Below are 26,328 nucleotides of genomic sequence, written 5' to 3'. Positions count from 1 at the left end.
AACTGCTTCATCTGTGAGACTGCCTCAAATAAACCCCTGAGTGAAGGTGTTTTCCCTGCCTCCTCCTGAAGCATTGCATTTTCTTTGTCATGATCATATTCCTCAGATGCCTCCTGCTCATCAAGGTTGATCAAGAGTGAAGGACATACAAAAGAGGTAATGAGGCACAATGTTAACCGATTGAGGAGAAAACTCTGAAACCACAGATAAAAGAAAAATCCATGGAGAATAGGATTTTACTGCAATGTGCACAAGACTTTTTTGATCTTGTAATTTCTAACTAAACAATAAAACCTAGTTATTTGTGTGGAGTGACTAATAACTCACAAAATCGGAATTTTTAGCAAGGCTCTTTTTCATCCTTAACAAAATCAATACATCATTTGATTTTGCCAGTTGAGAAAAGCTGCCTTCTTTCCCCACGAGGTTGCTTGCTTTCATTTCTATCATGCTGTGCTGCTTTTATTAGCTTTAACAATCTAATTCTTAATAATCACATGATATTTGCAATCACCGTTAACTGGGTACTTCTTCCATAACAACTCTGTCACACTTAAGTTCTTGCTGCATTAAAGTTCAAGCAGCAAGTGCTTGTTGAGGGTGTAAATTGAAGCTGTGGCCTTTCCAGGCAATGCTGCTGATTTGCATTGATAGCACCTGATTTAAAACAGTGTTGCTCCAATAACTTTGTAAATCTGTAGATAACACACCATTCTAGAATTTTTACAAAACATAACCTGACAAGAAAAATGCTTTTAAAGATAATCTAATACTACTCTATTACCACATTTTGTAACTTAGAAAATTACTGTAATTGTGCATGCAGTTCTGAAAATTTATTTCTAAAATTGCAAGCCAATTAGAAATTTCTGGAGGAGTTCTGTTTTGAATATAGGTCATTCTGAATGCTGGGTAAGGACACTTTTTAAGTGTCACTCAGCACAATCCTGGACTCTTATCAACCTTATCTTTCAGGGCTGAACAGTTGTTAATATAGATTTAGATTAAACATAAGGAAGAGATTTTTACAATGAGGGTGATGAGATACTGGAAGAGATGGGGCACCCAGAACTTCTTTGGGCAACCATTGGAAGTGTTCAAGGTCAAGTTGGATGGGGCTTTGAGCAACCTGATGTAGTAAAAGATGTCCCTGTCTGTGGCAGGGAGGTTGGACTAGACGGACCTTTAAAGGTCCTTTTCAACTCAAACCATCCTATGATTCTGTGCTTGAGAGCCTAGTTTGCATTTTTTTAAACACAACTGCAAAGATTTGATAATCTCAGAGCACTTTGGTCTCTATATGCATGTGTATTTGTTGTCTTTTTTTCAAATAAGGGACTGCAAGTACACATATGACCTGGAAAAGAAAGAGAGTGTTGGCTGTTTCTTTTGTTTCATGTGTTCTGCTGTAGCACAAAAATGAACTTGCATCTGTTTTTTGCAACTTTGTGACCTTGATAACAGGCTTCTTTTCTGTGATACCTGGAATGTTCACTGAAGTGTTGACATGAGTGGGTTTGATCTTCAATGGATATAAAGTTTTAAGCTGACAGAAATTAACAAAATCCCAAGTTCACTGTTGGGCCTCATTTCATTTCTATGAATGAGTTGCTTACTTTTAAAGGAGTGCTAAATGAACTAGTTACCAAGTTTCATCAAGGCTAGAAACACCTCCTTTTTCAAACTTTATTAACATTTCTAGTTATAACCCTCCTCCTCCTCTCCCCCAAAAAGAAAACACCCTTTAGCAGCAGATGAGATAAGACTCAAGCTAAGGAGTCTGCATGTTTGGGTTTCAATCAAAGAATTTAGATAACTTGTTGGTTATTCTCTTGTTCTAGCTGTTTGCAGGGTATAGAAACAAGTGATGCAGAAGCAGTCACTTGCCAGCAACTGACTGATGTCCACCCAGTCCTCAAGCAGTGGCTACTTTGGAAAAGACATTCTATACTGTGGAATATCTCTTTGGTCAGTTGGGGTCAGCTGTCCCAGCTGTGTCCCCTCCCAGACTCTTGCCCACCCCCAGCCTGCTCGCTGGGATTGCAGAGTGAGAACAGAGAAGACCTTGATGCTGTGCAAGCAACATTGGTGTGTCATCAACATTGTTTTCATCATGGATCTATGACACAGCACCATATGGGCTGCTATGAAGAACATGAACTCCCTCCCAGCCAGGCACACCACAACAGTTTATACCAGACAGTCCGCAGGCTTTCTAATTTTTTTTAAATTGATTTCATGCTATAGTCATAAAGCAGCTTATGATTCTTTTATTACAGTGTGAGGTTTTAGTTCTTTTGTTAAGGTTGTCTAATGTTCTGAATGACTTCTCACTACTGACTCTTAACTGTTTAGGCAGAAATATTTCCATACCATTAGCCTGCGTTTGATTCTTATGAACTTAATGCCTCTGCTCTTTGGAACAGGGGCTTTAAAGAGAATTGCTCATCTATTGTGATGAAACATTTTGCTGTGGAAAATTGGGCCAGAATAGAGGTATCTGCATATCTGTTTTTATGTCTTCAGAGGCTTGCTTTTGATACTTGTAAAATTCTCTCAAAAGTCTTTCTGCACTGTGCAATCACTGAATTTATATTTGAGGCAATTTAATGTTACTATGGGGAATGAAATTCTCTTTGCAAACTTTGAGTAACTATGATTTATATGTTTTTATTTTGTTTGTCTTTTTAAAAATACATAGTACTAAATTCTTAGCAATATTCTATGCCTCTAACTGCAATTCAGTTCAATTACCCTTAATAGAATGTGATTTAAAGGCCATACATGTTCTAAGTCAGTTTTCAAGATGCTGCATTGGATATTTGAAATGAGTTGGCATTTGATTTGCTTCTCGGTTTTCCTGCACCTCATGTTCATCATGCCATATTGCTACAGAGTTGTTCGTATATTTAAGCTCATTAGTGTGCCAAAGCTGCAATGATAACTACTATATGAAGGTTTGGGATTAAATTAGTAGTTTTGCATTCAGTCCATATTTCTGTGCTATGCAAATAGGCTTACCGATACCCACTAAATTATGAAAATAAAGCAAAAAAATGACTAATTTTTCTGGTTCCTTTCAACTGATACAGTAGGGTTCTGGGAGGAGAAAAGGAGGGAATTAATATTTTCATAAAACTCTACATCAAATGAAATATGCATAATCTTTCATCATAGATGATGGTATGCAATTATAGTTTGTAAATATCGTTATGACTTTACATTTGTTTCATTGTAGCCCTTGTTTCTTTTTTCCTTCTAAGTACTTTGTTTTACCTTGACTTAAGTTGTTGGTCAATTTACACAGTGACCTCACTGTCTAAACCCCAGAGTTAAGGTAGTACCATTACTCATTAAATGAAAACCCTAATTCTAATCTTGAAATCTCATTGTGTAAGCGTTGGGACTATTCATGAGTGTCTTCTAATGATTTTTCTTGCTTCAGGTATTACAGATGCAGGATACAAATTGCAGATGAAGTCAAAACTAGCACTTAGTGCCTCACCAGTTTCTCCTTTGCTTTCTTTTTGCATTCTCTTAATCAGTTGTGACTTGTTAATGTAAACACGGTCTTCTTTGTAATAGTATCTCCCCAGTTTGTGGTGCCACTAGTGGAATTAAAGATTTTTTTGCAAATGGCACATGAACCTTAAACAGTTAACAGCTTCTCCATATAAGAGAATCTTTCATTATTCATCCATGAAAAATGACTAAGCCAATAAATACAGATCACTTTTATGAGTGCTTTGATTTCAGACACTCTTGCTGTTCATATATTATGAAGAATAAATGAAAGGAGCAGTTAGGGGAAATGTTCTGCCAAAGAAATGGACTTTCTACAGCAATATGCTCAATGCAGGTCTTCTAAACATGCTTTGGCACTTCATATATGCAGTTATATCGGCATTCTAGTTCAGATCAGGAATGCATTTTTTTAAAGCAGTTTCCCAATTTCTGAACTTGTGCTGCTTTGGTTTGTATCAGCAAGCATCAGCAGTCCAGTATGAGATGGATTTCTTCCTGCTGAAACTAAAGAATGATATTAGCTGCTAATGGGTATTCAGCAGAGGAGACTAGACTAGGCTAGTCTGGAGTAAAACCCCAGAAATGTATATGGTGTTGTGATTAGGTCCTCAGTGCCAATTGTTCTGTTGCATTAAACAAAGATGGTGTTGCATGTCTTCATGCATGTGTGTTATCAGCCAAGTTTTTCAGGTACCTTATGTCCAAACTGAGATATATCTCATCCATTAAAATCCATGAACCAAGTAAGGGAATGTTTATATAACTAATAAGAGGATATAAGCCTCTGGTGTTTCTCAGATGGTGATGTGTTCTGTTCCAGAATTAGTCTGCTTTAGAATGATGGTCAGTACAAACTTCTCACAAGATCCTCTTCATTATGTACTGTCAGGATGGTGCCATTGCCATAAGAAGTGTCTGTGTAGTTGGTCTGCATGGTTGGCAGAATATTTTCACAAATGTGTGTAACGTTTCTTGTGTTTTATGTGCTATTATGCCTCACTGATGTTGATAGTGGTTTATGGGCTGTAAGTGCGTATATATTCTTATATACTTTATTCTTTACATATGTCAATTGTTCTGTCAAAAAGACTGTCTCTTTTTGCCACTTTATTCTTCCCCCATTCTTGATTATTAATAAAAGCTTTGTTTAGATTTGGGTCCTTTCTGCATTTTGCTACCTCTTGTTCTCTCCACCACTAATGCTTTTTGCATGTACTTTTCAAACAGGGCCTATCTGTGGGCTCCAAATCTTGCACTGGACCACTACAGTATGATGCATCTTCACAGTCTAGTTGTCAGGTTCACTTTCTTTGCTAGTTTCTCCTAAAATTCAGATTGATTAATCCATGTAACAAGTTAAATAATCTAAAGGAAAGAAGGTAAACATTCTTTTAACCTATTCTGTACATAAAATATAGGTTTTGTGCTTGCTCAAAGTTAGAGGTGTGCAGTCATTGAGTACATACCCACAGAGTAGTGTATTCATATGAATATAAGCATATGGGCAGCAAGGTAGTTCCAGGTGACTTAAATGTGTTGCTTGTCAATAATTTCTATTTAGAAAGTAGAAAAAAGAAAGTGGAAGCAAGGAAGCTGAAAAAATACATTTGAGATGGAGGAGGGGAAAAGAGGATAGAAGGACAAAGCTGATGCCATGATAAAGAAATGTAGGGATAGAAATGGAGAAGGTTGTAAAAACTGAAAGACAAAAGTCCTAATGTTCTCTTTACATCTCAAAATGATTTTTTGTAAGTAGGCTTCTGTCTGTTTTGAAAATTTATTTTGTTTTGATGAACAGAACATTTGAAACTCCATTAATTCTAGCAGTTTACTGCATGTTTAGTATAGGTTATGTGCATTGATGGGAAACTATTTTTTTCAAAGCAGTTACAGGGAACTCTACTTTCAGTTTGCTGACACTTTCAGTATTTCCTTTAAAAACCTTCTGTTCCTATATGTGAAGCCATAGGTACAACACAAAGACTATATTTCTTCATGTTCAGAAAAATGAGATAATGTGTCTGACAATTGCATTTCTTGGGTGGCATCATCTTATGATGAAAATAGTCCATTTTGGAGCTCTATTTTAAGTTTTCCAGGAACTTTATAGGTGGAAAACTTTCTAAAACAATGCTAATAAATCTTGGACTGTAATACTGATACAGATTATCCTTTCTGAAGCTAAGTATGTCATTTGTAGGTGTGTAGTATTGTTCTATAGAGCCTTTCAGAAAAGTCCTGCTTGCACAGCTGTACCAGAACTCACTAAATACCAAAAAAATTTTTCTTGAATTAAAGGGATTCTTTCTCCAAAGGAGGTGGGGGTGTTGGAAACTGATGATATTCTGCATACTTGCTTATCCCCCTCCCATATGTTGTTTTCAGCTGTATGACATCAGAACTGTACCTGGAAATTAAGAAGTCTAAAAGGAGAAAATAAACTACTTTTGTAGGATTCCTTGCTTAATATTTTTGATTTTCTGACTCAGAAGGCTCCCTGTGGATTTTTAAATAAGTCCAGGCTGGGGACACTTCAGAAAAGGTATTTTAGCTATACTTTGTTATAGAAAGCTTAATTCAGTTTCTCTGGGAAAATCCAGAAACAATTTCTCTTGCCTATAAATTTGTCAAAAATTATATAAATTTGAAAATTATTATTTTTCTTTCTTGGGATATATCCCTTGTAAGTCTTCCCAAAGCACTCTACAGTGAAAAGAATAAATAGTCATTAAAAAAACACAAAAAACAAAAAACCCAAAACACCAAGTCCTAGCAACTTAGTCATCTGTTCAGCAGGACAGCTTTAACAGAATCATATAGATTGGAAAAGACCTTGAAGATCATGTAGTCCAAGCATTAACCTAACACTGACAGTTTCCAACTACACCAGATCCCTCAGTGCTATGTCGACCCTACTCTTAAACACTTCCAGGGATGGGGACTCCACCACTTCCCTGGGCAGCCCTTTCCAATGCCTAACAACCCCTTCTGGAAAGAAATACTTCCTGACATCTAGTCTAAACCTTCCCTGGTGCAACTTGAGGCCATTCCTTCTTGTCCTGTTGCTTGTTACTTGGTTAGAGAGACTCATCCCCAGCTCTCTGCACCCTCCTTTCAGGTAGTCGTAGAGGGCGATGAGGTCTCCCCTCAGCCTCCTCTTCTCCAGACTAAACACCCCCAGTTCCCTCAGCCGCTCCCCGTACGACCTGTGCTCCAGACCCTGCACCAGCTTCGTTGCCCTTCTCTGGACACGCTCGAGTCATTCAATGTCCTTTTTGTAGTGAGGGGCCCAAAACTGAACACAGGAATCGAGGGGCGGCCTCACCAGTGCCGAGAACAGGGGTAAGATCCCTTCCCTGTCCCTGCTGACACAAGCCAGGCCTTCTTGGCCACCTGGGCACACTGCTGGCTCCTGTTCAGCCGGCTGTCAGTCAACCCCCCCAGGTCCCTCTCTGACTGGCAGCTCTCCAGCCACTCCTCCCCAAACCTGTAGCGCTGCTGGGGGTTGTTGTGGCCCAAGGGCAGCCCCCGGCATTTGGCCTTATGGAAACTCCCCCAGTTGGGCTCAGCCCATGGCTCCAGCCTGTCCAGGTCTCTCTGCAGAGCCTCCCTACCCTCGAGCACATCAACACTCCCACCCAACTGGGTGTCATCTGCAAACTCACTGAGGGTGCACTCGATCCCCTTGTCTAGATCATCAATGAAGGTGTTAAACAGGAGTGGCCCCATAACTGACCCCTGGTCATGACCAGCCACCAACTGGATTTAACTCCGTTCGCCACAACTCTCTGGGCCCGGCCATCCAGACAGTTTTTTACCCAGCGAAGAGTGTGCCCATCCAAGCCACGAGCAGCTGGTTTCGCCGTGGGAATGTGGGAAACGGTGTCAAAGGCCTTACTAAGGTCAAGGTAAACAACATCCACAGCCTTTCCCTCATCCAATAAGCAGGTCACCCTGTCGTAGGAGATCAGGTTTGTCAGGCAGGACCTGCCTTTCATAAACCCACACTGACTGGGCCTGAGCATCTGGTTGTCCTGCATGTGTTCTGTGATGGCACTCAGGATGAGCTGCTCCATCAGCTTCCTGGGCACCAAAGTCAAGCTGACAGGCCTGTAATTTCCCGGATCATCCTTCTGATCCTTCTTATATATGAGGGTCACATGGGCCAGTTTCCAATCAGTCGGGACCTCCCCAGTCAGCCAGGACAGCTGGTAAATGATGGAAAGCGGCTTGGCGAGCACCCCAGCCAGCTCCTTCAGCACCCTCAGGTGTATCTCATCTGGTCCCATAGACGTGTGTGTGTCTGTGTGATGCAGCAGGTCACTGACTGTCTCCTCCTGAATTGTGGGGGTGTCATTCTCCCAGTCTCTGTATTCTGGCTGAGGAGGCTGGATTCCCTCAGTACAACTAGACTTGTTATTAAAGACTGAGGCAAAGAAGGCATTAAGCACCTCAGAGTTTTCCTCATCACTTGTTACCATGTTTCCTCCTGCATCTAGCAGGGGATGGAGGCTCTCTCTGGTCTTTCTTTTGCTACTGACATACTTATAGAAACTTTTCTTGTTCTTGATTGCTGAAGCCAGATTAATTTCCAGTTGGGCTTTAAACCTCCTGATTTCCACCCTGCATAGCTTCACAGCATCTTTGTAATCATAGTGAGTGGCTAGCCCCTTCTTCCAAAAGCTGTAAACTCTCCTTTTCTTCCTGAGTTACAGCCAAAGCTCCCTGTTTAGCTGGGGTCGTCTTCTCTGCCGCCAGCTTCTCTTACAACACCTGGGAACAGCCTGCTCCTGAGCCATTTAAGACTTTTTTTTCAAAGAGTGCCCAGCCTTCCTGGGCCCCTGTACCCTTCAGGATCATCTCCCAAGGGATCCTTTCAAGCAGGTGCCCAAACAAGACAAAGTCAGCCCTTTGGAAGTCCAGGATGTCAGTCATGCTTAGCTCTCTTCTGACCTCTTTATTAAGAATAGAGAACTCTATTATTTCATGATCGCTGTGCTCTAGTCGGCCTCCAACCTCCACGTCATCCACCAGTCCTTCTCTGCTCACAAAGAGGAGATCCAGCAGGGCACCTTCTCTGTTTGGTTCACTCACCAGCTGCGTCAGGAAGTTGTCTCCCACACATCCCAGGATTCTCCAGGACTGGTCTTGTTCTGCCGTGTTGTATTTCCAGTCGCCCACAAGAACGAGGGCAAGTGATCATGAGATGTCTCCTAAGTGCCTATAGAATATTTCATCCACTTCTCTGTCCTGGGTGGGTGGCCTATAGTAGACTCCTACAACATCTGCCCTGTTGGCCTTCCCCCCGATTCTAACGTAAAGACACTCCACCCTGTCTTCACTACATCTGTGCTCGAAGCAATCATAACAGTCCCTAAGATACAGCGCCACCCCACCACCTCTCCTTCCTTGTTTGTCCCTCCTAAAGAACTTGTAGCCATCAACTGGTGCACTCCGGTCATGGGAGACATCCCACCATGTTTCTGTAATAGCCACCACATCATAATTTTCCTGTTTCATCATGGCTCCTCCTGTTTGTTACCCATGCTGTGTGCACTGGTATACATACACTTCAGATGGGCTGATGCTTTGCCCCCTTCCCCCTTCAAATATAGTTTAAAACTCTGTCAATATCTTCTAGTTTTTAAGCATGATACAGTCCTATATTCTCCATAAGTTCTGTACATTTCTGCTAGGGAGAAGGCAATAGTATTAGTTACTGGACATCTGGTACAGCCACATAATGTAAGATAAATTTGCCTTTTGTATTAAATAGAATTTAGAATGAAGCACAAACAGATGGTTGCAAATGTTGAATCGTTTTATCTTGAGTAGGCAAATGCTTTCTCTTCTACTGTTTTGAATATGCTCTCATACTTCTCATGTGTTTCAGGATGGTTTTAATTGCCGTTACGGTTTAATTTCATTGAGTGATGTTTGTAAAGGGGCAAAGTACTTGCACCACCTTGTCCTGGTTTACTTTTCATTTCTATGTTTGCCTAGCTCACACTGTACTCATTTTCATCAATTTGATCACTTAATCTAGATATTTAAAATTCAAGTTCTACTTGTGTAAGAATTGAATTTTGGAAATATAATGCTACTTGTGCATATATTAGCATGACTTACAAATTTCAGATTTGGGAAAATAATTAGCAAAGCAACAGCATGTGGAAAAGTTGTCAAAACATTTGGCTGTGTGCACAGTAGTTTTTCTAACAGTGGTTGTCATAAATGCAGTCATTTATCACCCTAAAGTCTGGGAAATTCCGAGGCCACCAGGTGAGTTTGCAATTGTGCTCTGTCGTCCTTGAAAGGCAACAGGGATGACCTAGTCCCCAGTGACTAGGGAGAGGCAAGTGCTGTACCCATCTTCAACAAAGGCCAAAAATACAATGTGGGGAACTAGAGGCCAGTCAGTCTTACTGTAATCTGTGGGAAAAATCGTGGGCCAAAATGTCTTGGAACACATTTTTATACACATGGAGAGAAGTTGCCTGAAAATGCATTTTTGCCTCACTGAAATTTTTGCTTTGTCAGTTGAATTGCACAAAATCTCCTGTCTTACTGAGTTCAGGAAGCTATTATATATAAGCTCTGCATACATTATGAATGCATTAGTTATCCAGAAGTTAGAGGTAGGTGGTAACCATAGGAGAGCAGTAGGAAGTATAATTTCTATGAAGCATATGATAATTTTATACTGATATGAAAAGTAATCCTTATATTTTGTGTTGATTACAGCTTTGTGCACAGTCCAGTGCTTTTTAAGTTTTCTTAGGTAAACCATTTAAATTACAAAGAGATGGAAGACAGACATTGTCACATAAAGGTCTGATTTTAAAAGTACAGATTCAGCTAACAAGGCAAAATACTATCTATTAAATAAAATCAGGTATTTTTTGAAAATACACCTGTATTGCATCTTCAATGGAAGTGTGCTGAGGTTGAAGTGTCTTTTACCATAAAACATGTAAAGTTTGTCCCTAGAGTCACTCACCGTGCCAGTACAGTAAATTAATAAAACTTCCAACCTGATGTAGCACAATCTAATATCAAGAACTGGCTAGTTATAGTTAAATTTTCCTGCTTACTTGATTAGCTTGTGTAGTTTGCTCCAGATTTGGTTAGGCAATTAATTTCTACAACTCCTCCATAATCAAATAAAATCTTAATGATTTTCCCTAAATGCTTGACTGGATTCCAGTATCCACTGTTAGGAAAATAAAAATTTGTTTTCAGCCATTTGCTGGTTATAGGCAGAACCAGTAACTCTAAAAAGTTACACAGTACCTCCTCTTAAAAACCTGGGTTTTGTTGCATTAGTTTACCATTTTAGAACATTTTTTCAAAAATGGGTTATGCAAGAGTTGTCTCAGCATTTTTTTGTTTGTTGCTTTTTCTTTTTCGTTTTAAAAATTTCACTGGTAAAGACACCTGCAGGTTGTCCAGGGTAAAACCAGCTTAATCAGTAGTGACAATTCTGTTTTCTTTGAGGAAGTAGAAGGTAGCATAGGCAACTGCTTTTAACCTCAGAGCTTATGGAAGCTCAGCCTGGATAAAATCAAGATGTTGGCTGAAGCAATCAAAAAAATGGTGGGTTTGAGACTTTTTGATTTACTATGCCTTTAAGTTATGCAAGATCATAGTCTAAGTAAATTGCAAATTTCTGCTAAACTCAGGGAGCTGCAGCTTCTTGTTTTGTTTAGTCTCTGTGCTTTGTGTGCTACAAATATGAAGTTGTCCAGTCACACTTTTGGTGACATCCAGTGTGAATTAGTCTTACTTTGCTGAGTAAACATTGTCTACATAAGCTATGTAATGTTCAGACTCTTGTTCTGCAGATAATAGTATTTTACATTTAGTTTCCAGATGAGGTACAAATACTTGCTGTTCAAAACAAATCATTTTACAACTTGGCAATTGAGCAGCTGTGGTATCTTCATGCTTCACCTTGATGTTTCAGAACTTTGGTATCCTTTAACTAATGATGTACAGAAACAATCTTAGTAAGGTTACAGACATGATGAAAAAATCGACCAAGACTTAGATTTTTCTATGCCATGTTGCATTAACAAAGTATCATATGACCTTTACTTCAAAGAACCTATAGTCTAAATGATTAGAAACAGACATGGACTGTGAAAGTGTTACGAAGCACTACAGAAGATAGGGAAAATGGTAAGCACAAGTGCCGTTGACATGGCATTATCTTGTTATGGGTGTAGTTGTTAGGAGTTCAGTTTAAATTCAAAAGAAAGGGCTGGGAAGAGGACTGAAGGGGTCCTGGGCAGTGGGAGGAGTAAGTGCTGCCGAGAGTAAAAGTAAGTAGAGAAAAACAGATGTGGAAGGAGGGGGGAAGGCTGGAGGGAACAGTCAGTGCAAAACAGATACAATCCAGTCAGCTCCAAATATTTTCTCTGTGTAAAGACCACTGGTTTGGTTACTCTTTAAAGCTGTCCTTGCTGCCTGGTCTCTGTTCTGTTCTGCCCCCAGCAGTGTGCTGGGGAGGGGTAGGGTATGACTGAGGTTCCCATATCCCAAGGATGCGAGGGGCTTCCCAGCCAAGTTCTGCACCCTGTGGCCTCTGCCAGACCTCATCCTCTCCTTGCCAAGCACAGAAGTCCCCGATTTAGCTCGTTCTGCAACTCCTCCAACCATCTGGAGCCCATGCTTCCTTCAGAGCAGTGGAACTAAAGGAGAAATCTAAGAATGGGGTGTGTTTGCATCAGTTCAGACTACTATTGTATTCTTTTTTAAAAATTGTAATTAATATTTGTACATCTGTGTATCTTCAGGAAAATAATGTAAATAGAGTGAAATGTTTAGTATAGTAGTTTTGCCATTCTGAAATAACTTTCAAGAAACTTGTTAGAAGCTTTCAGATATTTTGGCTCTTTAAAGCTTTCACACTGGAAAAGTCTAAATTTTGAAATGCATAACTTGCGGAGGAGGGAAGAGGCTGGGTATTTAAATGATGGTGTATCCTTTCCCCTTTTGAAAGAACCAAAGCACACTGCATTTTTAATGTTGATAACTCCCCATTAAAAACTTTAAATGCTCCTAAATGACTTTAACTTGCTGAAGGACTGCCTTTTTCTTTCAGATGTGTTAGAATGCATATTAGCACTACTTTGCCCTTGTTTCTGAATTATTTTAATGACGGCAGCCGTTCCACCAAGCTGTCTGTCAAGATGTGGGTGGCAGGCTATTATTTCACTTCATAAATCATAATTTACAGGGGGTTTTATATCCATCTTGGGGATAAACACTTTATGCTTTGTGTTTTCAGCAGCAATATAAAATGTAATTGATACTTAAAGCAATATGTTGGAAATATGGACAGAGAAAGCCAGGAGAGAAAAATCACAAATGTTTAGTTTTTCTGTGGGTTGGTCTACATACTGAGCATTTTTTCCATCTGATTTCATATTCTTAGCACTTCAACAGAGGATGATGATGAATTACATTTACATGATTGCTGCCTGTAGGTTACTATAAGGATGTTTCTTTAGTTACAGACACTCAACAGATCAGTTAGCTCAACAGAGTCATTTTGTAGTATTTCTCATGCTGCTAAACGAGCTTATCACTTTGTGCTATTGTCTTCCAGATTCATGAAAAACTGCATTATTATGAAAAACAGAACCCGGTGCCCATACTCCATGGTGCAGCAGCCTTGGCAGATGATGTAAGTGTCCCCCGCTGAGATCACTGGTACCAAGTCTCCCGAAAAACTGTCTGCAAGCAGAACTCCTCATAGTGCAAACATATGAATGTAATCCTGTGAGCTGAAATCATAAGAAGCTGCAAATGTTTCCAAAGGTGCTGTCATCACCGGGCTTGTTGCTGATATTACTTTGATTTTTATTCACTTGCCTGTTATAAAAACATTGCATCTAGATAGCCTCTTGTTCTGCTTTAGTAACTACGTAATAGAAATTACAGGTTGAAACTCTACTGGGAGGGGAAAAGCTGTCAACTATTAGTGTTTTGAGAAAGTCACAGACAAGAGGAATGCTTTGGAAAAATGAAGACAAATGAGATAGCAGCACTGCTGACAGAACGTGAAAAATGACAGATAATACTACAGAAATAAAGCATATGAAATGCCTAGGAAGGAGGCTTGTTAAAAGAAAAATCAAAAACTATTTAAGAAAAAGTACAGTAGTGATTTATTGATATTGGAGCTTTCCAAATTACCTTCATAACCAAAAAATAAATTGTAAAAGTGGTCGGCATTGATGGAGTAGTTAATTTCCTGTTACTATAATTTTTATTTTAAAGAAAAAAATCCAACCTGCCATTTCTTGCTATTTGGTTAACTCTAGGATTCAGATGAATTGTGCACACACCTGTATAAACTATGACTGAACCTGAGGTAGGCCAGGATAGAGAAATGTTTAATAAACTGTGGTTTAGGTGAAATCCAGAAATCTTCATTGCAATTGATGGTCTCAGGTTGTTTTTTGGAAGAGGCAATATGTATTAGGGTCTGTTTCAAATATGGCATGTTTGAAACTTCACATACTTTATAGATGTTTTAAAATCTTAACTATCTTTTTATATAATTAATAGCTTTTGATTTTTAAATTTTACAGATGGTTAGATGATGTGAATTAAGAATGGTAACATTTAAACAAAAAAATAAATTAAACATGTTTGAAGCCTATTGAAAAAAGGATATAATGTAATTTAATCTTGTTTCAGTAGGAGGAGAGCTATATCCTGTAACACACCAAATATAATAATGCATTAGCTTTGACATCAGGCATCTATTAGTAATATTTTTTTAACCTTCAAGTAGCTTTGAATAATGTTGATAATAATTTTGAAAATTAGAAAGCTGGTTGAAATTCTCTTCATTAAGTTCTTGGTGACATATTAATAATCCTTGTTAACATTTGTGTTATGGACCTTGGGACTAAAATTCTTACTAAGAATCATTTCTTATTTTTGGATACAAAACTTAGTTCTTGATATTTCCAGAAATGCTGAGCATTCTCATTCTTTGTTCAGCCCCATTTAAACCATATACTTTTTGGAAATCCCCAAATTAAAGTACTCTGTCACTCCTCAGTTGAGAGTGGTTGGGATTTTTAACCCTGTGTATGTGTTATTATGTATATATGGTAGTATTTTTAGGATGTACAGATGTTGGGACATGTCTCTAGACATTTGCCTACTTTTTAAGCACAGCTTCCTTTTAAAGACCCTCTTGCTGGTTCCTCATTTTCACTTATGTGCAGTGGAACAGCTGGTTTTACAGGCACTGTCCCATAGAATGAGGATGTCCTTTGGCAGCTGACGTCAGGATAGCACACTGTAGGATTTTCAGTGTTTCAGTAGTTATCAGCAAACTTTGAGGAAACTAATTTATGTGCAGTGGGTTTTGTAACTCCAAACCCCATCAAGTTCCAGGATTAAAGTGCTATTAATTTTTGGCACATTTGTCTGACTAGTTGTCAGCTTCAGGGATTTAAGAGCATGTTGGTGATATAAAGCACACTTTTATTTCAGTAGGCTTTAAATTAATGTTTTCTCTTCCTAGTGGTAGCAACTGTTCTACAGTTAAACAAAGAAGGAGATATTCTTATTAGCAAGTGAATATTTCCTGTTTGATTTAAAACCCAAGTTTGCGGTGCTGCTAAGGTAACTGAAAATTGTTGAAGGAGTGTGTTTTTATTCTTGTGCTATTCTTTAAAGCAATTTTAGAGGTAACAATTGTGGTGAGGCTTCTTTTCTAAATGTTTTGATACTCCTAGCTGCCATACCTACTCTCTCCTCACTCCCAGTGACTTTTAGGCTGAATTTCCCATTGGAGATTCTGTTTGCCTCTTATTTTGGAGCAGAAGTGTCTAACATAGGACTCTTGATTACATGCAAATGTTCTGAACTTTGCTGGCAGTGTAGGTATATATGACAAATAAGCCTCTAGGGTATTAGAAAGGCTGTTCTGGCAAAAGAAGTTTCAGAACTTTCTCCAGAAGCTTTAAGTCCCCAGACCTCGGTGCTCCTCATCTTGCTAGCCTCACTTCACATTTGCCCCTCTCCCTTGCTTTGTCTTCCCCTCTCTATAGTGGTAGCTCTTCATAAACCTGGTGAAATGGTTTGATTCCCTCAATGGAGCATCATAGAAGAGTCTTCTCAGACAGCTTTTCTTGCAGTCTTTGGCATAGGAGGTGATCGTCACGGTATCAGTGTGCCCAAAGTATTCAGTATAGTTCGTACTCCTGCTGGTAGCTGTCACAATCTTGGCACTTTGACAACGAATAAAAATCCAGTCCAAATCTCCAAGAGGCACAACAAGCAGCTCTGGTGATACCTGTTTGTTAATCTGGAAACATGGCTTTGTCTTCCTTCTTCTCCTCTTCTATCATGGGGTGTTACATGTGCCTTTAAGATTTCTATGGAAATATTTGGAAGAACCTTGTAAATTATATGAAAGAAACCAGATTTTTGTTTCATCTCTGAACAAATATTTTTCTGAATTATGAGATTAAAAAGTCTTTTAAAACAGTAACAAAATCTTCTGTTTCTCAGTCTTCTAAACCTTATGTACCTTCATTTATACTTGCACCACGAAAGCAAATGCCAGTTCTGCTGAAGCTAATAGACGCTTATGCACAGTTCATCTGAGAGAGAAATGCTGAAGCAGTCATTCTTATTGAGTGATTACTAGTCTTCATCAATGAAGTACAAATGAATAGATTTTATTCACTGGTGATGAGTAGTACATGCTAAAGAATGAAGAGAGAACCAAGGGGAACCTGTGTCACATACCGGCTGTCATTCTCATCATAGATTATTTTCAGTTTTGCAGAGTTTTTCCATAGAACATGCAGACGATTGCAGTCAGATTACCTCAATACTTGGCTTTATGTGCCTAAAATATTTCATTCTGACCTTTCCTACAGAGATCATTTTCTAATCTTTCAGTATTAAGTCACAAATATTGTTAAAGTTAGCATTGATGTATTTATCTATGAATTACAGTAAAAGGCTGTGGGACTTTAGGTGATGAATTTTTCTTTCAGTCCTGTTACCCCTGTATTAATTTGAAGGTTTAAAAAAGAGTATTCAAACCATGTCCGATGTCTATAATTGCTTCTACAATTGTCTCTTATGTATAATTATGCAAAATATACTTCTATTTATCTTGAAAAATATACAAAATGAAAGTACAAATTTAAAAGTAGGCTAGATGAATAAAATCATTTGCTGCAAATAACCAATCTTTCTTTGAGACATTTTTATGATACTGATTTAATGCAAAGAAAATAAGTGATTATCTGAAATCACGTTTTGGATTATGAGCCATGTAGCTTCAGAATTTTAAACTAAAGTTCAGTGTTGTGAAATATGTTTTAGCTTTTCCTTCTTCTGGAAAAATAATTCGAGTCTGAAATCCTGCAGTAAAATATGCCTCTTGAGTCCAAATTAGTTGAGAATGTCATGATAAGAAAAACTCAAAACATGAGCCAAATAGCCATGGGATTAAACATTAGACTGCTGCTCTATTGTTCACCAAACCACAATTTTGTAGTATAACCAAACATAAATTACTGATCTTGTTGTTAGGACTTAGTTTGTGCATTTTAGGGCTTGAATTGCTGATGACCTGTTATAAAGTATATTATGATTAACCCGCTTCACATTTAACAAGCTCCTTCCAGTGTATGTGTAAACATAATAAAAGGTTCAGATTGCTTGCACTGTAGGGGCACTTTGCTTTCTTATCCCAGTCCTAAACAGCACAGCTACTGTGGGTTTTTGGAAGCAGTGTGGATTTCACCACCTCATTCGAAACTGTTTTTTATAGACAGTGTCAAAGTTTGATCCAGTCATTTTTACAAGCAGTCCTTTGTCTGCACGCAAAGGACCATTCACTTAAATGAAGTGCTGGGATTTGCCCCCATTGCTATAAATCAGAATGTGATCTGGCTGCACCTTTGCCAGAAATGATTACTTGTGTTAAACTGAGCCAAAAGGCCTGGCTTAAATCTGGTCCACCGAGGGCCAGAAAAAGAAGCACGGTGATTGATGGTGTTTTTCTTCATGCTGGCTTCTGTTTGAACACACTGGAAAGTAATAACCTTGAACATGATAGATTCTGGGTTGTCACTGATGCACTGGGTAAAACAATGCTTTGCTAATGGTCTTTGTGTCAATTCCATCTCCCACCCAGCTGGCTGAGGAGCTGCAGAGCAAGCCGCTAAACAGTGAGATCAGAGAACTGTTGAAACTCCTCTCAAAACCCAATCTCAAGGTGAGGATGTGTTGCACCTGCAAAGAGCTTTCTCCATGGGTGTGTGCATCTGCTTCCTCAGGCTGTGTGGGGATTTTTCTGCTTTAATGAGTATATGTGCTTTTAGAAGGGACACAGTGTTAATTGGAAATACTTGTTATGAAGAAATGCATTTAATGTTGCCTGTAAATTATTATGTTATACTGGTATTTATAAAAGAAATTCAGTGGAAAGCCATCACTTATTTACAGTGGATATTCCAAAAAGTCTTTTGTCTTTTGTTGACTTTTATTGTATGCACTTCATAAATTTATTACAATGTGCTTTTACTAAGAGGTTTTCAGTCATACCATTGATTTAATTGCACCGTGCATAAGTAGCGCAGCCTGGTACTTGGAACAAAATTCCTGATGGATATTATTTTTTAAAAAATCTAATTTTGAAAACTTTCTGCAAAGCTCCTGGGTTCTCTGTGGTGCTTTTGGTGAACTTGATGCCTTTTATCTGACAGTAGACTATAGAACTGTTGAATTGCTCAGGTTGGAAGGAGGTTGTCTAGTCCAGCGTATGGCTTAAAGCAGGATCAGCACCGAGTTCACAGCAGGTTGTTCAGGACTTGCTCCCATTGAGTCTTAAAAATGCCTGGCAACAGACATTCCACGCTGTGCAGACACTTCCAATTCCTAATTATTGTCCTTGTGAAAACTGTTTCCTTATATCCAGTCAGAACCTCCCCTGTGTATCATTGTTAATGCACACTATCACATTATTTTTCCAGTCTAAAGAGAAGGAAGATCTTAGTGCTCTAGATGCATAGTGTAATGGTAATTAAATGAAGCAGCTGATAAGTTTCAAGGAAAACTGTAGAGTGGAAAGGAGCCCTTTTTAAGACAGTCACTTCTTTATATTCTCTGTAAAACACTGACCTCAAAACCTGAGACAGGATGATATCTTCAAAGTGCTACAAAATCTTAAAGATCAATTATGCCTCTTTTTTAAAGATTTTTGCACAGTTGGTTATTCTGTAGTTTGCAAAGTGACAAGCTGTTTTTCTCTGAAGGGGTAAGCAATGCCAATGGTGTGTTACAAGAGGAACTGTTGGTGAATCAAATTGCAGAGATCCTAAGCTTCACTGTAGGTATTTCCTTAGTGACTGCCTATGTGTGTTTCATACTTCTGACGCTTCAGTGGATTGAGTCTGAAGGAAGCTTGTTTGCCACAGTTGCATCCTTTCCTTTCTTGCTTTCTCCTTCTCTCCCTTCACCTCCTTGCTGTCTTGCTCTCTCTCTCTCCCCCTCATTTTCTTTCATGAACTCACCCTCACTGTACGTTCCTTAGAAGCGGTTAGATGCAATGTGATAATCTTAGTGTGATTTCAGGGAAACAACAGCCTTACCCCTTAGCATGGTTAATATGATTGAACAACTGCAGTAATTTAGCAACTGTCTGTTTTGGCTGCAGGGTACCAAGCGTTTTGCATGGCCAGACCGCCTAATCCTGCACAAGACGGACGTGTTGCCCTGCACAGCTTACAGGTGTTCACATGAGTTAGGGGAAAGAACTAACAGGACACATGATACTTTTGCCTAACTGTTATCTTCTCCATCTGCCATCTCATGGCAGACATTCCTGGGAGAGATCATAAATTATCACTCTTCCCTCCTCCATCACGTTGACCAGGCGAGTGTAGTGCATTCAGTCAGAGGCTGTTTAGTTAGATTGTTCTGTTGATTTCCCCTGCTTGCTCTTGGGCAGAAAAGGAAAGGAAGGAAGTTGCTGGGATTTCCAATTCCTCCCCAGAGATGCCCTTGAGTCGGCTGTATCTGAGCTTGTGCTGTACGTTGCATATGATTTTGTAGCCCTTCACTGTTAGGTTGATGCTGGAAAGGGGTTCTTTGTTTCCTTCCTTCTAGATTCCTGGGGCAAAATGATGTCTAGAATAACTTTACCACACATCTGAAATTACTTGGGATAACTGCTTTGTCTTTTCCAATGATGTTGTACAGGCTTTATCTAAAAACCTGTATATGGCTTAATTTGGATTGATTTAAGCTGGTTGTATGCTGTTCTGCAGAGGAAACTTTCCTCTCCTGACCTGGCTTATAACAGTGTTATCTGGAGCCAGCAAGAGAGCTTCCACTTTCCTAGAGTTCTGCTCTAATGTCCATGGCACGATGAAGGAAGCACTACATCACTGCTTCCACAAGTTCGGTGGGGTAAAGGGACAGGTCTAGTCTAGCAAGGTGATTATATTATATTATAACTTTGAAGCTTTGATTAACATGCGAAAAACGGCTGGGAGAGGTTTCCAGCAACTGTCTGATTAGATGAATATTTCTATATTTTCATTTGGTGCTACAAAATTGTGTTGAGTGTATTTCTGAGTGTTTGCATCTGATGAGTAAAGCTTTGACAAGTTTGTGGTGTTTGTGGTTTTTGTCCATAGAACAGTGTTTTAAGGAAGAAAATAATTTATCTGAGGCAGTTATATTTATTAGACCTGAGATTGTCAAAGTGTCCTAAAAGTAATTCCAAGGTTTTGTCAGGTGCATTTTCTTTTGGAAAAAAACCCTAAAATTGGGCATTTCTAGTCTTTTAAAAACTGGATGCTCTAAAATGTGGCATCCTTTACCATAATTAAATGAACTAATAATGGTTGTGGTTTATCTTTTCTGATTAAAACAGAACTCTGGAAATATAACAGAGCACATAGCTTTGGGAAATCAAGTGGACTTGTTTATCTCTGTGTAAGGTTTGTGTTCTAGATTTAAAATATAATTGCAGAGTCCTATGCATGCAGGGCAGCCACATCACTTGGTTTTAATTTCCAATGTTGAATAAAGACTTACAGTTTACATTCTGTAATCCTGCTGTACCTTGTTAAAGATACCAACAAGTAGACCAGTATTTTCATACCCTAGTACCCAAATCTAGCTGAATGCAGTATTTGATTTTTAGGCAACCAGAAATTAGCTTTTTGAAATGCATCTTGTTATTTTTCTTTCTGAAAACGTAAGTACAGCAATATTTATCTTCATCTCTTTTCCATTATAACTGTAAGTGTGCAATCAAATGTCTGCAATCAGTTGAGGAAGATAACTGTTAATAAATGCTTATACTTCCAGAGTATACGTGTGCAAGTTTAGAAAGTCTGCTGAAGTTTTATTAAAAAACGATTTAGAGTTTTAACATATCAAACTTAGAATGATGGTAAATCGACAGAACTACTAGATAGATGTATGAAACTTCGATTGCCACACTTGTGTTTCTTAAAGCTGTGAGGGATGTGGGGATTTTGGTTCGTTGTATTAAGCTGCAATAAGATACCAACCTTAAAGATACTTAAAGGTATAAAACATAGATATGTAAATTCATGGTCAGGCCAGCCTGCAGGCAGTGCTGTGTTGCTCTAGTCTGAATGGTGTTTGAACCGAAGCAAGGACATGCTTGGGTGATTTGCAATGCCAGCAGGTCAGGCTTGGCTCTGCCTGCCATAGTGCTCTCTAAACATATTTTATATTTCAGAAAGTGAAATTTCTATTTTCCACTGCTGACTGTGTTTCCTGGGTACTGTAGCAGCAGCACTCACTGACCATTTCTGCATTGCAGTGGAACAGACTGTGGAGAGCCTGTGTGCTGGCAGCATCTCTAGGTTCTCCTCCCTCCTACTCAAGTCTCACAAGGCAGACAAGAGCTTGATGCACCTGTACAAAACTTGCTGAGCACAGACCCTGCCTGCTGGCCTTTCTTTGATGGATGTTTAGACTTTTTTTTTTTTTAATCCTTTCCGTTTATTCAACATAGGAGCTGGTGCTTTACAGAATCACAGAATCATCTAGGTTGGAAAGGACCCTGGAGATCATCTAGTCCAACCGTTTGCCTAGCACAATTCCCACCTACAGCATAGCCTTAAGCTCTAAATCAACCCTACTCTTAAACACCTCCAGGGATGGGGACACCACCACCTCCCTGGGCAGCCCATTCCAACGCCTAACAACCCGTTTTGTAAAGAAATGCTTCCTAATATCTAGTCTGAACTTTCCCTGGTGCAACTTGAGGCCATTCCCTCTTGTCCTGTTGCTTTCTACTAGGCTAAAGAGGCTCATCCCCAGCTCTCTGCAGCCTCCTCTCAGGTAGTCGTAGAGGGTGATAAGGTCTCCCCTGAGCCTCCTCTTCTCCAGACTAAACACTCCCAGTTCCCTCAGCCGCTCCCCATACGACCTGTGCTCCAGACCCTGCACCAGCTTCGTTGCCCTTCTCTGGACATGCTCGAGTTATTCAATGTCCTTTTTTGTAGTGAGGGGCCCAAAACTGAACACAGGAATTGAGGTGCGGCATCACCAGTGCCCAGTACAGGGGTGAGATCCCTTCCCTGTCCCTGCTGGCCACGCTATTGCTGACACAAGCTAGGATGCCATTGGCCTTCTTGGCCACCTGGGCACGCTGCTGGCTCCTGTTCAGCCGGCTATCAGTCAACCCCCCCAGGTCCCTCTCTGACTGGCAGCTCTCCAGCCACTCCTCCCCAAGCCTGTAGCGCTGCTGGGGGTTGTTGTGGCCCAAGGGCAGCCCCCGGCATTTGGCCTTATGGAAACTCCTCCAGTTGGGCTCAGCCCATGGCTCCAGCCTGTCCAGGTCTCTCTGCAGAGCCTCCCTACCCTCGAGCACATCAACACTCCCACCCAACCTGGTGTCACCTGCAAACTGACTGAGGGTGCACTCGATCCCCTCATCTAGATCCTCAATAAAGATGTTAAACAGGAGTGGCCTCAAAACCCAGCCCTGGGGGACACCACTCATGACCGGCCACCAACTGGATTTAACTCCGTTCACCACAACTCTCTGGGCCCGGTCATCCAGACAGTTTTTAACCCAGTGAAGTGTGTGATTGTCCAGACCTCGAGCAGTCATTTTTGGCAGGAGAATGCTGTGGGAAACGGTGTCAAAAGCCTTGCTAAAGTCAAGGTAAATTACATCCACAGCCTTTCCCTCATCCAATAAGCAGGTCGCTCTGTCATAGAAGGAGCTCAGGTTTGTCAGGCAGGACCTGCCTTTCATAAACCCATGCTGACTGGGCCTGAGCATCTGGTTGTCCCTCATGTGTTGCATGATGGTGTTAGGATGAGCTGCTCCATCAGCTTCCTGGGCACCAAAGTCAAGCTGACAGGCCTGTAATTTCCCGGATCATCTTTCCGACCCTTCTTATACATGGGCGTCACATTGGCCAGTTTCCAGTCAGTTGGGACCTCCCCGGTCAGCCAGGACAGCTGGTAAATTATAGTAAGTGGCTTGGCGAGCACCCCAGCCAGCTCCTTCAGCACCTTCAGGTGTATCCCATCCGGTCCCATAGACTTTTATGTGTCTATGTGATACAGCAGGTCACTGACTGTCTCCTGGATTGCAGGGGTGTCATTCTCCCAGTCTCTGTCTTCTGGCTGTGGAGGCTGAATTTCATCAGTACAACTGATCTTGTTATTAAAGACTGAGGCAAAGCAGGATTTAAGCACCTCAGCCTTCTCCTCATCACTTGTTACCAAATTTCCTCCTGCATCTAGCAGGGGATGGAGACTCCCTGGACTTTCTTTTGCTACTTACATACTTAGAGAGACTTTTCTTGTTATCCTTGATTGCAGAGGCCAAATTAATTTCCAGTTGGGCTTTAGCCCTTCTGATTTCCACCCTGCATAGCCTCACAGCCTCTCTGTAATAACTGTGTGTGGCTAGCCCCTTCTTCCAAAGGCTGTAAACTCTCCTTTTCTCCCTGAGTTGCAGCCAAAGCTCCCTGTTCAGCCAGGGTGGTCTTCTCTGGCATCGGCTTCTCTTACAGCACCTGGGGACTGCCTGCTCCTGAGCCATTAACACTTCCTTCTTAAAGAGTGCCCAGCCTTCCTGGGCCCCTGTACCCTTCAGGATCATCTCCCAAGGGATCCTTTCAAGCAGGTGCCCAAACAAGACAAAGTCAGCCCTTTGGAAGTCCAGGATGTCAGTCATGCTTAGCTCTCTTCTGACCTCTTTAAGAATAGAGAACTCTATTATTTCATGATCGCTGTGCTCTAGTCGGCCTCCAACCTCCACGTCGTCCACCAGCCCTTCTTTGTTCACAAAGAGGAGATCCAGCAGGGCACCTTCTCTGTTTGGTTCACTCACCAGCTGCGTCAGGAAGTTGTCTCCCACACATCCCAGGATTCTCCAGGACTGGTCTTGTTCTGCCATGTTGTATTTCCAGCAGATGTCTGGGAAGTTAAAGTCACCCACAAGAACGAGGGCAAGTGATCATGAGATGTCTCCTAAGTGCCTATAGAATATTTCATCCACTTCTCTGTCCTGGGTGGGTGGCCTATAGTAGACTCCTACTACAACATCTGCCCTGTTGACCTTCCCCCTGATTATGATGAAAAGACACTCCACCCTGTCTTCACTACATCTGTGCTCAAAGCAATCATAACAGTCCCTAAGATACAGCGCCACCCCATCACCTCTCCTTCCTTGTCTGTCCCTCCTAAAGAACTTGTAGCCATCAACTGGTGCACTCCGGTCATGGGAGACATCCCACCATGTTTCTGTAATAGCAACATCATAATTTTCCTGTTTCATCATGGCTATAAGCTCCTCCTGTTTGTTACCCATGCTGTGTGCACTGGTATACATGCACTTCAGATGGGCTGATGTTTTGCCCCCTTCCCCCTTCAAATTGATTGCATATTAGATAATCTGTGTAGTGCTACCACTGTTTCCATTATAAGCATTAGGTAGTGTGGCATGGTTTATAGTCTCATGTGAACGAGGAATGGAGTATTGTGTTGCTGTGTGGAAGGCTTTATTCTGTATAATTCAAGCTAATGGGGTGCATTTGAAGGTGGTAATTCCTGACCTATGTGGGAGTGTGTACTTTACCTATTCCTGAGTTTTTCCTCAGTTCCTGGAGTGACTTTTTAAGACTTTTATAATTCCTGAGGTGTAACCATGAGTTGGATTATTTTTAACCCTATTTTGAGCTTACTTTGCTTATTTTATGAAGGAAGTATTTAGAAGGTGGGTTATGTTTTCAAGATTTGGCTTTTTTACAATCTAATTTTGTTAATGTATTTACATTGATTTATTTTGTTGGTGTGGCTGTAAACCAAAAAAATGTAATAAGAATGGAGCATCTTTTAGTCCACTGAACAATGTTAATCCAAATTATGCTAACTCTGAGACAGGCTCTGGATATATTATTCAGATCTAACTAGCTCTTAACTTTGTGTCTATAATGGCAGACACATTCTTGATCACTACGTATTGAAATGAGCAATTTACCATTTGAAGTTAATCCCTATTAGGGTAAATTTAATATGTTTTATCATATATGTCCTTTGTGGTTGTTGGTGTAATGGGCAGAACAATCATTATTTTAAAAGCTTATACCACTGTGCTAAAACTATTCTGAAGGATGTTTATACCTCTTATGACCCAGAGGAAAGGAAGCTTTTTTAACCTCTGTAGAATGCCAGTGGTGCTTCTGCCTGTTTCAGCAGAGTTTATCTTCTGTTTATTTGTGCTGAAAGGTTTGCCAGCTGCTAGTCTGAAATATAAACCAGGAACCTAAACACGGGCACAAGGCAGGACTGTGACTGACTTCAGTGCATCATGGTACGCAAGAATGTAAAGTATATGGATTACTTTTTAGACGTTGTACCTGTAGCCATCGAGGGAACAAGCAGTGGATGTACTTGGAAGTATTTTTCTTGGCTTGTGTTTCATTACTGTAGAATGTATAGAATTTTGGAAGTAATTTTACGATAACTTGTAGAGTGAAGGGAAAACCACTCTTGTATGACTGGGAATGTTTTCAGATTAATTTATCCATGGACAACTTCAATGTGCTATTTAGAGAAAATACAGATTCTTTAAGTTGTTTTCATTTTTTTAAAACTTACTTTCGAATGGCAAAGATGCATACAGCAGAAAATGTAAATAGGATTTACACTTGCTGTTTTATTTGCAATACATTTAAGGTGAACTTGACTTTGTTTCACAAAGCATAAGTATTTTCATCTAATAAGTATTTCCTTGGCTTTCCTTTGGAATGGAACCATGAGTTAAACAAAACTGCAGATAATGAAGCCAGGGCACTTTGTTCTTCATATAAATATTTCCTATATTTGTTTAGGTTTATTTAAAAAAAAGAAATAATGTTTCTTTTAGTTTGAAGCATACCTTTTCCATTCTCTTGTCTTGTTCTGTTTTTTCTTATTTTTATGAGGAAGTTTGTAAATTCTAGCATTTATTTGAGGAACAACTGCTGATACCATTATCCCTGCTATCTGAAGCTTACTAGATTTTCATAGTGGCCTGACAGACTGTTCTGATCAAACTGCTACTTGTTCTGTTAAAACCCAAACATTTTAAGCCTTTATCAGCAGAGCCTTGTAAAGCTGCCTTACAGTCACTGGCAAAAATTGACAATATAATTTACTGTGCAGGAAACAGCAGGCATTTTTCCACACTCAAAGAAAATATTGGGCTATAATAATATAAAACAAGATCTGGTTTTGCTTTGAAAAGTTCATGAAGCATTT

The 26,328-nt window shown here is 40.0% G+C and overlaps 1 protein-coding gene across 5 annotated transcripts in view; it reads left to right on the top strand.

Moving 5' to 3' along the window:
- Positions 1–26,328, top strand: part of MPP7 (membrane palmitoylated protein 7) — a 159,212-nt gene that overhangs the window by 75,414 nt on the left and 57,470 nt on the right. For all 5 annotated transcript variants that reach the window (XM_026842253.1, XM_026842257.1, XM_026842255.1 and 2 more), the window contains exons 4-5: positions 13,139–13,216; positions 17,714–17,794. In XM_026842253.1, the coding sequence (XP_026698054.1) occupies positions 13,139–13,216; positions 17,714–17,794 (159 nt within the window). The remainder of the gene's footprint in view (positions 1–13,138; positions 13,217–17,713; positions 17,795–26,328) is intronic.

Source organism: Athene cunicularia, assembly GCF_003259725.1.
Source record: "Athene cunicularia isolate RWA chromosome 2 unlocalized genomic scaffold, athCun1 chr2_part1, whole genome shotgun sequence".
NCBI lineage: Eukaryota > Metazoa > Chordata > Aves > Strigiformes > Strigidae > Athene > Athene cunicularia.
This window is presented reverse-complemented; position numbering and strand designations above follow the sequence as displayed.